General features: G+C 41.6%; 1 protein-coding gene across 4 annotated transcripts in view; it reads left to right on the forward strand.

Annotated features, from left to right (window-relative positions):
* MYO5C (myosin VC) overlaps window positions 1-16,275 on the forward strand; it is a 45,520-nt gene that overhangs the window by 22,302 nt on the left and 6,943 nt on the right. For 2 of the 4 annotated variants that reach the window (XM_033167070.1, XM_033167071.1), the window contains exons 23-35: window positions 526-619; window positions 1,364-1,427; window positions 2,816-2,996; window positions 3,367-3,460; window positions 3,916-3,979; window positions 4,068-4,148; window positions 5,568-5,748; window positions 7,519-7,612; window positions 8,278-8,341; window positions 10,751-10,919; window positions 12,583-12,670; window positions 13,728-13,826; window positions 14,975-15,129. In XM_033167070.1, coding sequence (XP_033022961.1) covers window positions 526-619; window positions 1,364-1,427; window positions 2,816-2,996; window positions 3,367-3,460; window positions 3,916-3,979; window positions 4,068-4,148; window positions 5,568-5,748; window positions 7,519-7,612; window positions 8,278-8,341; window positions 10,751-10,919; window positions 12,583-12,670; window positions 13,728-13,826; window positions 14,975-15,129 — 1,428 coding nt within the window. Of the gene's footprint in view, window positions 1-525; window positions 620-1,363; window positions 1,428-2,815; window positions 2,997-3,366; window positions 3,461-3,915; window positions 3,980-4,067; window positions 4,149-5,567; window positions 5,749-7,518; window positions 7,613-8,277; window positions 8,342-10,750; window positions 10,920-12,582; window positions 12,671-13,727; window positions 13,827-14,110; window positions 14,255-14,974; window positions 15,130-16,275 lie in introns of those variants that run through there. The other 2 variants (XR_004427746.1, XM_033167072.1) reach the window with 2 other exon arrangements.

A 16,275-nucleotide genomic window follows, 5' to 3' on the forward strand; every position in this document is an offset into this window, starting at 1 on the left:
AAAGAGGATGAACCACAAACTGCTTCAAATGAGCCACCTTCAACCAATTAGTTAATGAATGTTAAGCAGCTGGTTTAACTAGAGTTTGTGGTCAGCCACAAGCTTTGATTCATTCACAATATTGTGCTGAGATTAAGGGAAAGTGAAACTAAATGCTGCTGAACTCCTCTCAGCTGCACGGGGGGAAGGAAGGGTATGAAAGTCTCAATTTGCTCAGGGTTGCTCCAGCTTGAATCATAGAGAATCATCTGATCCAACTCCTTGCAATGCTGTCACATATTGGGGATCGAACCTGAAACCTTGGTGTTATCAGCACCATGCTCGTGCATGTAGTTTAGTGCTACATGTGAACTTTGCCAATAAAGTAGCATCTCAAGAACTACTGTGACAACAAGCAGGGCTGGGATTGGGAATGATGATGTGCTTTGGAGTAATCATGCATTTAACTGAAATCTGTGGGTGCTCTAAAGGATATAGTATGTGTTTTTTAACACTTTTTGTCCCACCGTTACTTTTGCCTTGCAGAAGGTGTCAAAACTTGAAAACCGCAATTCAGAGCTGCAGGACCAGAAGAAGCAACTAGAAAAGGAACTTAAAGAGAAGAATGAGGAAATGAAAGGTGAAGTGATTCAGATCACATCCATTAGTTTTGTTAGCTTCGTTGTGGCAAGCAGAAAAAGAACACTAAAATATTGCCCCTGAGGAAGGCGTGCTATCACTTTCGTGTTTTCAATTAAACTGGGTTCTGCTCCTTTTGGAACATTTCTTGTGCCTCAGATTTGTGGTGCTTCTTCCTAGCAATGAACCAGAGGCAAAAAGAGTGACCTTCCTATGATGAACAAACTGTGGCAAGACGGCAGTAGAATTTGCTGTGCCCCCAAATAAACACTGGTGCATTGAATCCTGCCCAACTCATTAATAATAATAGTCAGCCATTACAGACTTGGTCTGTGGTCACAATCCACCACAGAGTTCTCTTGAGCAAGTCTATTGAGAAGAATGGGAGCTGTACAATATAATTTCCAGATAGACTGTACCCCCATGATATTAAGCTACCAGTTATGGGCTTTGTGCCAAAGTTGCTGACAGATACACCAGTCAAGATCCTCAGGATCTGGATGTTTGTTTCGCTTATCATTTGCAATATGGTGCCTAACCTGAAAATTAAGTTTACAGTAAGCAGCATTTTGGCTTGTATGACACCTGTCCTAACTTATGTTGATTTCTGTGTAAAATTATCTATTTACAGTTAAAACTCTCTAAAAATTTGCTTATTAGTCTCTAACTTAGGTGTGTGTTTGATGATTTCATGGTTTTATTTTGCATACATTTTTTTTAAAAAACAAACATTGTCTCTCTGCAGAGAAAATGGATGACCTGACAAGACAGATCTTTGCTGACGTTCAAAAAGGAGAAAGGCAACGGATGTATGAAATGTTAACTTGTGACTTTAAAGTGCAGTTTTCTTATATTGTCTGATTTTGCTTGAACTGTAAAGGAATTAAGGATTTGTTTATTTATTTATTTGCCCATATAATAAATAGATGGTTGTATTCAGCTAAGTTCTAATCAGAGTTGGCCCACTGAAATTACTGGATCTAATTACTGGATTAATTTCAGTGGATTTGCTCTTGAGCCTGACAAGGGATATAACCCAAAGAATCTAGATGATTTGGATCCTAATGGAAGCATGTGCAAAGAGTTTTCCTATTCTCTGGGTCCCTGGAAAAGTATCTCTAAAAGAGCCAGGGGCTCCCCTAACTAGGGTAGAATGGGGTGTTGCTGGCAGAGGATTGAATCACTAATAATAATAATAATAATAATAATAATAATAATTTTATTATTTATACCCTGCCCATCTAGCTGGGTTTCCGCAGCCACTCTGGGCGGCTCCCAACAGAATATTAAAAACACAATAAAACATCAAACAAACTTCCCTAAATAGGGCTGCCTTCAGATGTCTTCTAAAAGCCAGATAGTTGTTCATTTCCTTGACATCTGATAGGAGGGCGTTTCACAGGGCAGGCGCCACCACCGAGAAGGCCCTCTGCCTGCTTCTCTGTAACCTCACTTCTCGCAGGGAGGGAACCGCCAAAAGGCCCTCGGAGCTGGACCTCATTGACCAGGCTAGACGATGGGGGTGGTACCCATGGTATTCAGGAAGGGTTCCCGTGTTATTCAATGGGCTATTTTGGAGGTGTGGGATGCGGGTGGCACTGTGGTCTAAACCACTGATCCTCTTGGGCTTGCCGATCAGAAGTTCGGCAGTTTGAATCCCCATGACGGGGTCAGCTCCCGTTGCTCGGTCCCAGCTTCTGCCAACCTAGCAGTTCGAAAGCACATCAAAGTGCAAATAGATAAATAGGTACTACTCTGGCGGGAAAGTAAATGACATTTCCGTGCTCTGCTCTGGTTTCGTCAGAAGCGGCTAAGTCATGCTGACCGCATGACCCGGAAAAACTGTCTGCGGACAAACGCCAGCTCCCTTGGCCTGTAAAGCAAGATGAGCGCTGCAACCCCAGAGTCATCTGCAACTGGACCTAACTGTCAGATGTCCTTTTCCTTTACCTTTTTATTTGGGAGGAAGGGAGACTTGGGAAAGTTTATGGCTAGGCTGTGTATATGTGTATGCACCTCTCTCTGTGTGCCATGTCGTCTCTGTGTAGTTGATTGCATATAATAACTTACTTCTCTCTTTATCCATATGCTGTTATTTATAATAAATATCATACCAATTTGTTTACACTTAGAGATATGCGGATAAAAACAAAGCTGTGGCCTTTTCTGTTGTTGTTGTTGTTGTTAATCTTCGCAGGATGCTCGAGAAGAACTTCCAGAACCAGAAACAAGACTATGAAGAAAAGATGGAGTCACTCAAGGCAGAAATAAAGTTTCTCAAAGATGAAAATGATCAGCTGCAAAAGAAAGCCAGGGAAAAACAGCAAATTGAAGATGGCTTAAAAATGGAAATAGAAGAACTTTCAAACCAAGCAAAGGTATGGTAACAGACCAGTATTAATTGAACACTCATGTGTTGGGGGGGGGGAGATTATTTTCTACATAGAGAAAGACATTTTTGCTGAGCTAAGCTATGGTTTGGCTTATGGTTGTATCCGAACCTGGGCTCTTGGTTTGTTTTGCTCCAGACAAACCACAAGCTGTAGTCAATTTTGTTCTTGGCTTATCATTCATTTTTCTTGTGAATGCATGCTGGTTTATCGCTTAGCCGTGATTTGACTGTGCAAACTGGGTCATAGATGTCAAGTAGGCATGCTTTAGACTGCAGCTTTGTCATCTTCTTGTTTCTGTCATTTACTTTGCCCCCACTGGATTGTGCCTCATTTTGTAAATTTTTAATGAACCTAGACTATCCCTGAACTGCATAAAGAAATTGAACTGATTCAGACTCAAAAACTGGATGTGGAGAAGCAACTACAGTGCCAAAAGCGTGAAATGAGAGGTAATTCTGAAAATATTTCTCATTCAAATGGGTGAAATATATGGGTGATTCATGGGTTTGATTCATGCATTCTCCCATTTATTCAAATTAAGACACTGGCTGTTCCATAATATGAAGCAGGCTTAGAGACTCTCCCCTCTCCTTTGTTACCTTTAAAGAGAGGTCTAGCTTTAAATCCTTATTTTCTTTGGTGAAAACTGATACTTTTCAATGCTGTTTTTGGCATCTCTTTGAGAGTGGGAAACAAGCTGAGTCCTTTTGTGGTACCTGTCATCTTTTTGACACAGATCATGTCTTGAGTGGCTGCTAGGCCATCAGAACAGTTCTGCATCAGTTTAAACCTATTGATGCTGCAAAATGAGTTCTCGCAGTGAAATGGTAAATGCAGTCTATCTATACAACCTCTCTGCTAAAGTGGAATCTCAGTGTTCACATTACTTTTTATTTATTCCTAGACAAGTTGTCAGACATTACAATGCAACTCCGTGAGAGCTATGACTTCGCAGATGTAAGGAGCAGGTACGGATATAGTCTACATAGACCCCTTTTATTTTCCTAAATCACATGCTTGCCTGAGATGATTCCTTCCATTTTTGTTTCGTAACAGATTGTCTACTGAAGATTTGGAACACCTAAATGAAGATGGAGAACTTTGGTTTGCTTACGAAGGTCTGAAAAAAGCCACAAGGTTAGCTTTATTACCAGTTGTTTGCAAATGTTTTTGATTTGAAGGTGTCCCCAGTCCAGAAAAACAAGCTTAGCCTGTATTTTTGCACTATTAAATCATCTGGCACCCAGGTGAGGACTCCCAATTTAGTAATTCAAATTCAAATAATTCAAGTATTTAGTAATTCAAAATCTCTGACATCTGCTAACTCTAGGATTATGAATGCCTTTGCACCCACAAACTGGAGCCCAAGTGTGTAACACTATAAATATAGAGGGCTTGGAACTTCTGTTTCTAAAGATTCATAACATTAAGACTTGGAAAGTAATTTTTCTTTAAACTTGGTGAGCTGCTGTTTAGAGTAGACAGTACCAGTGTAGATTTACTATTGGCCTCCTGAGAAGTACTTGGCAGAAGGCTCTTTCATGTGCTGTTCATGCAGGTAAAAGCTAAAGGACCCCTGGACGAATAAGTCCAGTCAAAAGCGACTATGGGGTTGTGGCGCTCATCTCGCTTCAGGCCGAGAGATCCGGTGTTTGTCTGCAGACAGCGTTCCAAGTCATGTGACCACCATGACTAAACCGCTTCTGGCTCAACAGGACACAGTGACGGAAACCAGAACACACGTAAACACCGTTTACCTTCCTGCCACAGCAGTACCTATTTATCTACTCACACTGGCATGCTTTTGAACTGCTAGGTTGGCAGGAGCTGGGACAGAACAATGGGAGCCCACCCCATCGCAGGGATTCGAACCGCCGACCTTCTTATCGACAAGCCCAAGAGGCTCAGTGGTTTAGACCACAGCACAGTGCCACCCACGTCCCTGCTGTTCATGCAATGGTGTTCTGATAGTAGAAAAGGGTACCGCCTTGGCTGGGGGGAAAATACAGAGCTTATTGTAGTCCTGTTTTGTGATATATGTTTGAAAATGACTTTTATTTATCACCGAAAGGACTTGGTTTGAAACATTTCATTTCAACAGTTCACATGTAAATAGACTGGATTCACTGTTTTATCTCACTTTCCCACTTTTTAAGATAGTGTATATTCAGCCTACGTACATTAGGGGTTTGGTGCAATGGTCTTGTCTTAAACCCTTTCCAACCAACTGACCTTTGAGGAAAATAATAAAAAGGTGGGGGGGGGGGAAAGGGGTCCTTTCCTATGTATTGAGAAACCACCCGAGTCGTGCCTAATGCAGCTTTAGACAATGTAATTTAAATTTCAGCATTTTAAGCCAGATCAACTTTTTCCTAGTAGTATAGCATTCTAAACTTTTTTTGTAGTATGGTTGCTGATGTTCCTTCTGTCTACGTGAATTGCAGTGAAAGTTCTCTCCCCCCCCCCATTACATGGTTCTTGGTCTTAACTGGATCTTGTGTCAGGGATCTTGTTCTGTTTCATTTTACTGTTTATGTGTTTCCATTCTCTCAACAGAGTATTGGAAAGCCATTTCCAGTCTCAGAAAGAAAACTACGAAAGGGAGATAGATGGTCTCAATTCTAAAACTGAACATCTTAGTCAAGAAATAAACCATTTGCAGAAACTGTTCAGGGAGGAAAATGACCTCAATGACAGTATCCGGCTCCAAGTTACCCGACTAACTTCGGAAAATATGGTGAGGACTGAATATTATTGAACTTAAAAACGTATTCTAGTAACAAGCTTCTGAATATAAACAGGGATCCTGTTAATCAAAAGCAGCTACTGCGGAACATAATTATGAAGAATCCATCCTCAATGAAGTTACAAATTGCACATATGCAAAGAATTGTAGAGTTGGAAGGGACTCTGAGGATCATCTAGTCCAACTCCCTGCAATGCAGGAATATTCAGCTGTCCCATATGGGGATCGAACCTGCAGCCTTGGCATTATCAGCACCATGCTCTAACCAACTGAGCTATCCAGGCATTTGCAGCCTGGGACCAGAGAAGAAAATAAATATTCTAAAAGCTATTCAAAAAAAAAGTAAGGCAAATGTGACTATTTGATTATAGTCTTATAACCTTTTATTTCCTTTTGGGTTCAAGTAATTCAGCAATACCGTTTATTTGTCCAACAGAGAAGTTCCTGGACACACACTGAGCAACTAACAAGCTATAGTCCTGTCCCAAAAGTTTTATTTGAACTGACACACACATATTACAGAGGAGATAAGCAATATAGGTCATGCTATCTTTTGTCTGAATGAGGGCATAGGCAGGTGCTTGTAGGTTTAGCCTCATAGGAGACTGATCAACAACAGACGAGGAGCAAAAGAAAAGACCCACAGAGCCATTGGCCCAAACTGGGAGGGAAAGGATTGTTCAAGCTTCATAGGATCCCTTTGATAGCTCAGTCAGTATGAGTCTCTTAATCTCAGGGTTGTGCATGTTTTGGGCAAGAGATTCCTGCATTGCAGCAAGTTGAACTACCGTATTTTTCGCTCCATAATACGCACTTTTTCCCTCCTGAAAAGTAAGGGGAAATATCTGTCCGTCTTATGGAGCGAATGGTGGTCCCTGGAGCTGAATTTCCCAGGGGCCAAAAGAGGATCATGCCTTTTATTTTACAAAGAGAAAAGGGGGTGTTGAAAGGACCCCACTCAGCAGCTGATCAGCAAGAGATCAGGAGAGAGATAAGAGTCCCCAGCTCCCTTTCAGCCCCGCCCTCTTTCCCAGGCCTCCATTGTTGAATATGCTGCAGAGGGAGGTTGTTTGTTTCCCCAGCAACATGTGACTGGCTGATTAGATTATCTGTCTGGAAACTGTAGAAAAGGCTCCCTTTCCTTTAGAAACTGCAGAAATGTGAGTTGAACCCCATAAAACAGGGCTTTTCCTCTTTGCTTTTCCCCCTTTGCAAAAAAACTGCAAAACTTTTAGCTGATCCTCAAAAAACCAGGGCTTTTAGAGGAGGAAAACCAGAAAAAAATATTTTTTTATCTTGTTTCCTCCTCTAAAAACGAGGTGCGCCCTATGGTCCAGTGCATCCTATGGAGTGAAAAATATGGTAGATTACCCTTGTGGGTCCCTTCCAACTCTTACAATTCTGTGATTCTATGAAAATACCATAACAGGTATTTGTATCTAACAGAGATCAAAATCTAGGTTTGTGCAGGTCTTGCAGTAGAAGCAGCAACTTCTAAGGACATCTGTTGATTGCGCAAGAAATTTGTCAGATGACCTAAGAAGTATTCCTAGTCTTTGAAGTTAGAGTTAGCCAATTAAAACACAGGCATATAAGGAGCTTCCTCTGAACAGGAGGCTGTAGTTCTCCCAGTCAGATGAGTTCTGGAGTAAATGGGAGGGTATTCCTTGCTAATGCTTATAGAATTCCACAGTTCCTGACATACAACATTGATGCAATATGTCAGTAGCTTCACTTTAATATTGCCCCCTTTCTCTGAAGATGATCCCAGATCTTAAGCAGCAGATTGCTGAGCTTCAGAAGCAGAAGACGGATCTTGAGAACCGCCTTCAAGAAGAAGCTGCAAAGAATAAAGGTAATTTTTCAACTGGGAGTCATTCCACTTTCAATTTGATAAAGATAGCAACAGGATATATTTTTTTCCTTTATGGTATATAGTGCAGGTCACTATAATTACTTATCTCTATAGTGAATTCTATTGTATCAGAATTGTACGCTGGAACATTCCAGAACTCTTAAATGCATTATTGCTTTTTGAGGGGCTGCTATTGAAATGGCCAAAGAATGATAAGACATAAGTATCCATAATGGTTTGTTTTAATTCTGTAAGTTTTTTTATGTTTAATTATTTTATTATTAATTATATTTCCTTTTTCTGAGGTGTTTTGTATTGTTTATTATAACTCCTGCAGTGCCATCCATACTATTTATTTCATATATTTAATGGAAATTTGTGGAAATGGTTGTGGCTTGCGGCTAATTTTAAGAATGTTTTACAATCTAGCTTTCACTTTTAGCATTGCTTCACCAACTGATTTCTGTCTGACATGTTCTGTTGGGATCATGTTCTCTCTGTCCCTAAATAGGGGCAACTCTATTATAAAACAGGACTTTTAGATGGATTGTGTATTTTATAGTGCAACTTTGTATACGAGAACATGGATAATCTTACTGTAGTAAACCCTATAAATCCCAGTGTAGGTTGGTTTAGTAAAATTATTTTTATTGTTATTATTTAAGAGAAAATGGAAGAAAGGGCAGATCTGCTGCATCGTAACCAGGAAAAAGAAGGAACACAAATAAGGTAATCATAAAAAGCCTCTGAAAAATGTTGGGCATGGTTTATTTAATTTCACAGAAAAGGAAGTAAAGGTCCAAAATCAATATATTGGTTTTTAATAAGAAACTGAAACTGCTACATTTCCAAAAAGATTGCTAGCCTTTGAAACAGAAAAAAGTGCACCAAGAACTCTGGCCAGTAAATTTCAATGGTGGGAATAAATCCTACTCACAAGTCAAATGTCAAACAAAAGTATGTATTCTGAAAAGAATTACAAATTTAAACAAAGATTACAGCTTCAAACTCACAATAGTATTTGTGGCACATATGAAACGGCTTATATGAATTTGTTGTTATTTAAAAACTTTTGTATCCATATACTGTAACAAATTATTGTGCCGCACATACTATTGTGAGTTTGAAGCTGTAATCTTTGTTTAAATTTGTATTCTTTGTTTAAGTTTGTAATTCTTTTCAGAATACATACTTTTGACTTGTGAGTAGGATTTATTCCCACCATTGAAATTTACTGGCCAGAGTTCTTGGTGCACTTTTTTCTTGGTATATTTAATCACAAGAACTTCAATTTATTTAATGATAGCCTTTGAAACAGCCCATATAGCTGTCCCCTTAACTGCCTTTTGATTTGCAGCAGTTAGAAAAGTGATCACGAGCATGTTTAGTTCCATGCCATGAAAACCTTCACTTGCCAGTTTCTACGGAGGAGTCCCCTTTTAAAGGGAGACGGGCAGGCCAAACTGGTTTAATTTCTGACCAATTGGCAGTTCTAGCTTCCAGGTAGGCTGAAGAAAAAGTGCAGATGAACTTCAAATGAATGGAAAGTCGGACTTGTAAGCCATTCTCAGGTTAGCACATGAGAACATCCACTTTGTGGGTTGCCTGCACCCACATTCACTATAAAATGGACTCAAATGCCTCAGTGGAAAACTCATTTGGCAGAAGAGTCCGACAGCACATGCTTTCATCCTAGGTGATCACCTGCTCAACTCACCCACCCTCACTTAGCTTAATATAGATGACTGATATGCAAACCTGAGAATGGAACATGGATTCATTTACTGTGCCTTCTAGATTATCACCCGGAGCCACAAATGACCTCACCCTTCCTACAATACTATGATCATTCAGGCTAGTAACCTCACACAACTGCTCCCCTCCTCCTCTCAGGGGACTGTGATGTGTGGCCTCTGGTCTGTCATTTACTCCTAGCTGTTGCATGTCTACATCCCGCCCCCTCCCGTGGTAAATAAAACACAAGACACCATAGATAAGGTTAAATGGGCAAGAAATGGCCACAACTTTATTGGTAACGGATGTTGAGCGGTATTGGCATTAGGCATTGGACCTAACTAGCTATATCCGACTCCAGTACGTCACACTGGCAGTCCGGGAAGGGATAGTTACAGGTGGGTAGCCGTGTTGGTCTGCCATAGTCAAAACAAAATCGAAAATTCTTTCTAGTAGCACCTTAGAGACCAACTGAGTTTGTTCCTGGTATGAGCTTTCGTGTGCATGCACACTTCTTCAGATACGGGAAGGGATAACCACAGATGGGTGAGCCCTGCTGCTGCACATCAGCTAGGATCTCACCCTGTGATCACCGAAATGGGGCGTGCCTTAGGCCCTCACCTTCCACGGCTCCGGACATGGACACGCCCCCCGGACTCCTTTAGCGAAGCACCCTTCAGCATTTGGGGGGAGGTGATGGCACGACCTCCCCCCCACCTCCTAACCTTCCCGAGATTGTCCAATGCCTAACCCGCCAAACCAAAAATTGTGACGAATTGCTATGAGGTAGGCGAAAACCACCAGGCAGAGCCAATTTGCCAAGTGGGAAAATTCCTTACCAGGCCCCTTAACGGCGACCAACCGAGGTCCATAGCAAGGTCAGGAAGAACCTAGCCTAAAAAAGGGGGGGTGGGCAGGGAAAACCGAGTCCGATGGGCAGCGAAGAAGAAGAGGCCGAGCTCTGGCCACGGGCCCACTTAAATGCTGTGGGCACGCCCTTGCCGGCCTGGCCGGTTGGCCAGCCGGGCAGGGCACCGCGCCCAGAGATCGGCCAATAGTGCCAGGGGATGGCAGCATCCCCTGTGCACATGCAGGGGCCGTGATCAACTGCAACCCCCCCTCCTTCTAAGGGCGGAAGGGGCTTTGTCTTCATGCAAACTCTACTTCTGATTGTGCATAGTCATGAATGGAAAACTGAGGTGGAAAGCAGAGGAGGAAAGGAAAGTTAAGTTGCACGCATGTCTTTGCCCGTGCACGAATCCAAGAGCAGAGCTCACAACGTGGTTGGCTCAGCATGCTAACCTGAAACTGCCCATTCATGATAAGTGAACCAGTGTTCCATTTTAAAGCAGCACTTTGTTTTATGCACAGGGAAAGAATTAATACATTTTAATGCCTTTTTAGAGTATTGCACATTCAAAATGAAATACGCACGAAGGAAAAAGAAAGGCTGATAGCCACATCTGGCGAGCTTCAGGAGATAAATGATCATATGGAGAAGCAACATGAAGGAGAGAATGAAACCAAGAACAAAATGTGGCAAGATAAGGCATATCTTACTACAGAAAATACGGTGAGGAAGGAAAACACTCTTGGTAATGGATTATTTTAAGCCTATGCATGCTTACTTTGAAGTCCCACTGAATTCAGTGGAACTTACTCTCAAGTAAGTGTGATTGGGATCATAGCGTTATTTCCTTAAAATCACAAAGAGCTTCAACCCTTTGTACAACCAAACCAATTTGAGATTCTATATTACCGGTAAAATGATTTTTAAAAGTGGGATGAGAACATGCATCCCTTGGCTCTTTTTCATAGTTTTTCATGAATATGGCTAGTTGGATGCAAACTATATGTTGAGCTCATTCCAAAGCTCTCTTACTTCTGCAACTCGTATTATACAACAACACCTTGCATAGGAGAAGAGCCCACAGATTGTGAACTGCAGTTTAGTGTTGGTTTCCCCCCTAACAATTTTAAATTTAAATTTAAAAAAATAAAAATTTTATAAGTTACGTGAGGCTAAGACATTCAGGTTCTGCAAAGGCAAGCAAGGCAACAATAGCCTGGTCATCATGGCTGCGTATATCTCTAATATATTGGGCTTGCCGATCGGAAGGTTGGTGGTTTGAATCCCCGCGACAGAGTGAGCTCCTGTGCTCTGTCCCAGCTCCTGCCAACCTAGCAGTTCAAAAGTATGTCAGAGCAAGTAGATAAATAGGTACCACTGAAGTGGGAAGGTAAACGGCATTTCTGTGTGCTCTGGCTTCCGTCATGGTGTTCCATTGCACCAGAAGCAGTTTAGTCATGCTGACCATGTGACCCAGAAAGCTGTCTGCAGACAAACGCAGGCTCCCTTGGGCTGAAAGCGAGATGAGCGCCACAAAGCTATAGTCGCCTTTGACTGGACTTAACCGTCCACGGGTCCTTTACCATTTTTTTACTTGCTGGGGATGATGAGCAGGAGAGTGCTATTGTGCTCATTTTCTCATGGGTTTGTCGTAAGCATCTGGTTAGTCCCTGTGAACACAGAATGCTAGACTAGACAGGCCTTTGATCTGATCCAGTTGGGCTTTTCTTAAGTTCTTCTTGTGTTTTTATCAAACAAGGCAAGGTCCAGGTTCCATGTAAAGCAGAGATAAGGCAACTCCAGCACTGTGGAGACATTTGGGGTCAGTCCTGGTGTTCCTTCTGAATATGTGCCCTCATCCTCCAAAGTTGGGAAGTTGTGACAATGACAGCAGTGTCTACTAAGAAGTATTCATTTACAACAGTGGTTCCCAATTGGTGGCCTGTGGAACCCACCTGGGGGGTCTGTGGCACCATTTACATAACAAAAACTACCAGAGAGATATTTAAATTTTCAAATGTGGTGGGTCTGTGACTTGGCTTTTGAAAAACAGGGGGTCCTCGGGACTTAGATAATTGGGAACCAATGATTTACAGCATTGCTCGGAATCAAATTTTTTTTGTTTCTCCAGTGTAAGTAACAGTGCCGTTTTCCTATCATGCCTATGTAATAAACCTGAATTTTGTCCTGCATAGAATCATAGAATTATAGAGTTGGAGGGTACCCTAAGGATCGTTTAGTAAAACGCCCTGCAATGCAGGAATATGCAGCTGTCCCAAATGCATGTAGGAATGCATTCGGTATGTAAAGAAGTCAATATACTATATTGGGCAGAACACCTTTTTTAAAGCAGATCATTCTTTCTCAACTTTATTGGACACTGTAGGATCTAGAAGAGGAGATGGATAAGAAGGACAGAATAATAAAGAAACTTGAGGATCAGATCAAGACCCTTAGAAAGTCTATAGAAACAGGTGAGGGCATTAGATATATTCTTTAAAACTTTGAATGCATGCTTCTTTGGAAACTACATGGAAGATGAGACCAACATTGTGGTAATAATTATGAGAGTTCATAGGATCAAATTCATCGTGCAGTGCTGCCTGTCCACTGAAATCCTGCTGCAAAAGACTGCTAAGACATTGGTGGCTAACTTTTGGGGGGGTATGTTTATCTTTGGGGGTGGGGACACGGCTTTTGTGGGTGTGGCCAAAAGTGGGTACCTTTCTCCCCCTCCCCTCCCACCTCCCTCTCCCCCCCCCTCTCACACATACTCACACACCCTCCCAAGTCATCAAATGATTGATCTGAAAACTGATGCACTGACCAAAACCAACATGTTCATGTGCGATCCTAGTTGGTAGTGGCGGTTGGTTTTTATTTTGCATTTTTTAGTAACTCTGTTCCAAAGCTTAACAGGCCATGACTGCTGCAGAAAGCCTGTTCATTTGTATTAAATAATTTGTGACACACAGTGATTTGTGTCATGGATCATTCTTTCCAACCTTCTAATGCCACTGTAGTATTTTTCTGAAAGTAAATTGTCAGGGAACTGTCCCCGATGCAGCGCAAGGTAGTGGAAGGGCTCTCCGGATGCTACAGAGAGCCCCAGTCCCACCTTGCCAGCAGCTCCTCCTCTGGTAGGGAAAGGAGCGGCGAGACGTCCAGCGAGGAGGGGCAGAGTTCACAGGGGGAAGGGAGTAGAGGCTCTGGGGATGCAAGAGAGACCCAGCACTCCCACAATCCCGAGGGCGATACAGGGGGAATGCAATTTCCGTCGCCCCAAAGACATAGTGGGGTCAAAAGAAAGGAAGGCGGGAATTTTGTATACCAAAACTCTTTTGTTGGGGTCAGAAACGGAAGGGGCCATTCCCGGACTCTGACACCGCTTGATACAGACATGAACTTTTTAGCTCTGCACTGTACATAGTTTGCACAATAAAATCTTTAAGGGAAACAGCGGAGTCCTGGCTGCTTACTCATGAGCAACTAACTGAGAATCTTACATAAATATATATTAATGTTTAACAGCCCATGAAGAACCCGTGTTGTCTATGCCAAAAGAATACATTGGAATGTTGCAGTACAGAAAGGAAGACGAAGGAAAAATTGTTCAGAACCTGATCCTTGGTACTTCCATAACACTTTCAATTTCAGCTAAGTATACTCATAAGCAATGCCAAATACTGTAGTTGTTGCTGGAAGTTTTGGAGTTGTGGCCAGTATTAATGTTTTTTCTCCTTTCCTATCTTATCTGTTTTCCTAAAAGATCTATGGTGCCTCTGTTTTAGAACAGCTTTGTGGGGAAAGGTGTGTGACATATTTGTGTTTTCTGTAACTTTCCTAAACTGTTCACTCTTGAGGCTAAACACTTGGAAGAATTCAGGGTCATGGGTTTGTTTTTTTCTTCTCAAATCTACCATTACTGTAAGTCACTATCTCTGAAATACATATTGAAGTTAAAACTGGTGTCACCTCTGCTGAAATCGTTCCCTCTCATTGTGTTTTCACCATTTCTTCCTCAAATGGCCTTCACAAACCAGGCCCAAATATACCAGGTCTGTGTTTAATATATTCTTCTCTGCCTTTCTAGGGACTCTGTAACTACTGTGTCCCATCCACAATTTCCTCCTCATCCCTCTATTCTATTGTTTCCCCAAACATTTATAACATCACAGAATGTCCTCTGCATGCTTCCCTTCTACTTTTTGTTGGGAAGTTTGAGTTTCATTTATACCTGTGCAAGCAACTGCAATATTTCACTTCTTTGCAGTTCACTTCCCATTCATTTTCAGTCTGTAAATCTCCCCAGTAATCCACGTTAATATTTATATGAGCTTTCACTATCACAATGACTCACCTTAAAGCTTTTTGTGGTATGTTTTCAGGCAAGCTAAATACATAGCTGCTTTAAGACAACTTTGCTATGTCTTGAATGACTTGTGCACATTGCTAATATCTGTAGCTACTCATTCAGCCCTAGCCGGTTTCTCTGCGTTTTTTTATAATGTGATTATCCAAAGTAAGTTGTTATCAAGAGACATAAATTGCAAAATGAAAGCAAGTAGCTTGTGCTAATTTTCTTATTTCTCGGTCCTTTGTGCGTATTTTTAATTGTAGAGATCCAAAATAATACGATTCAGGAACAGGATGAGATTTTGGGGGGAAGAAATGCATTTGGTTGCAATTTCATTTCCTTTGAAAAGAATGGCTAACCTATAGAATTTATTTAGTGCTCACTAAATAACCAACACCATTTGATTCTTGGTTTCATGCAGAACTGAAGCCCCGTGGGGTGGTGGTAAATATGATACCAGGACTTCCAGCTCACATCCTCTTCATGTGTGTGAGATATGCAGATTATCTGAACGATGACGGCATGCTGAAGTCCTTCATGAATATGTCAATCAATAGCATCAAACAAGTAATTAAGGTAGGAACATTTTGCATGCAGTCTGCTTTCCTTCTGTACAGTTGGCATAGCCCAACAGAATGTTTCGCAGCTATAGCTTGACTAACGGAATGATTCCCATGCCATGACTACTTACCAGAGAAATGGGGCTAATCAAATTGGTCATTCACTCTTCTTTCTTGTTTGCAGATAATTCAATAAATACCTACCTGCAAATTGAATAGTGCCATTTAGTGTCACAAATATAGAGCATATGATTGAAAAGAGTCATCGCATGGCTGCAAAACATTACTTCGTAGCTGTCTTTTTGCCACCTGGTGTAGATTTTAAGCCTAGACTTACAGGACTAGTGCATTCAGAGCTTTGCTTATGGTATCATGAAGGTCACATGAAACAAAAATAGCTGAATCAATTCATGGTCAGCTACTTATGCAAGTTACTTACTCATGGGCAGCTGAGCTCCTGTGATTTCCTGATTTGGTTCTTTTATGCTTATTACTTCAGTTCGTGCCACAAGTCCTTTCACCTTAAGTCTCACATCTCTCCTATAAAGTTGTAGACATTGTGACTTCCCTGCTGGAATGAACTATACATTCATTTGCAGTCGCAGTTCCTGCTCTGGTTTTGCCAGAAGTGGCTTAGTCATGCTGGCCACATGACCCGGAAAAACTGTCTGTGCATAAACGCCGGCTCCCTCGGCAGTAAAGCAAAATGAGCGCCAAAACCCCAGAGTCTTTTGCCACTGGATTTAACTGTTGGGGTCCTTTACCTTTTTTAAGGCACAAGCTGTTTATATTGTAACTGGATTTGAGGTGTTTAATTAGCATTTATGTGTAAAGACATTTAAAATGTAATCAGGAAACATTATGTTTATTGGAATATGTGTCTCCTGAGACAGACAGATGCCAACCAACCAAGTAGCAGACCTACTTCTGAGTATCAGTAATTGCATGTGTAAAAGTTAATTAAGTTATCCACAATTCTGAAGTTGTGTATTAGGACAGTAAGTAAAGGTAAAGGGACCCCTGGCTGTTAGGTCCAGTCGCAGATGACTCTGGGGTTGCAGCGCTCATCTCGCTCTATAGGCCGAGGGAGCCGGTGTTTGTCCACAGACAGCTTCCGGGTCATGTGGCCAGCATGACTAAGCCGCTTCTGGCGAACCAGAGC

This window comes from Lacerta agilis, chromosome 13, assembly GCF_009819535.1.
Source record: "Lacerta agilis isolate rLacAgi1 chromosome 13, rLacAgi1.pri, whole genome shotgun sequence".
NCBI classification, from domain to species: Eukaryota; Metazoa; Chordata; class Lepidosauria; order Squamata; family Lacertidae; genus Lacerta; species Lacerta agilis.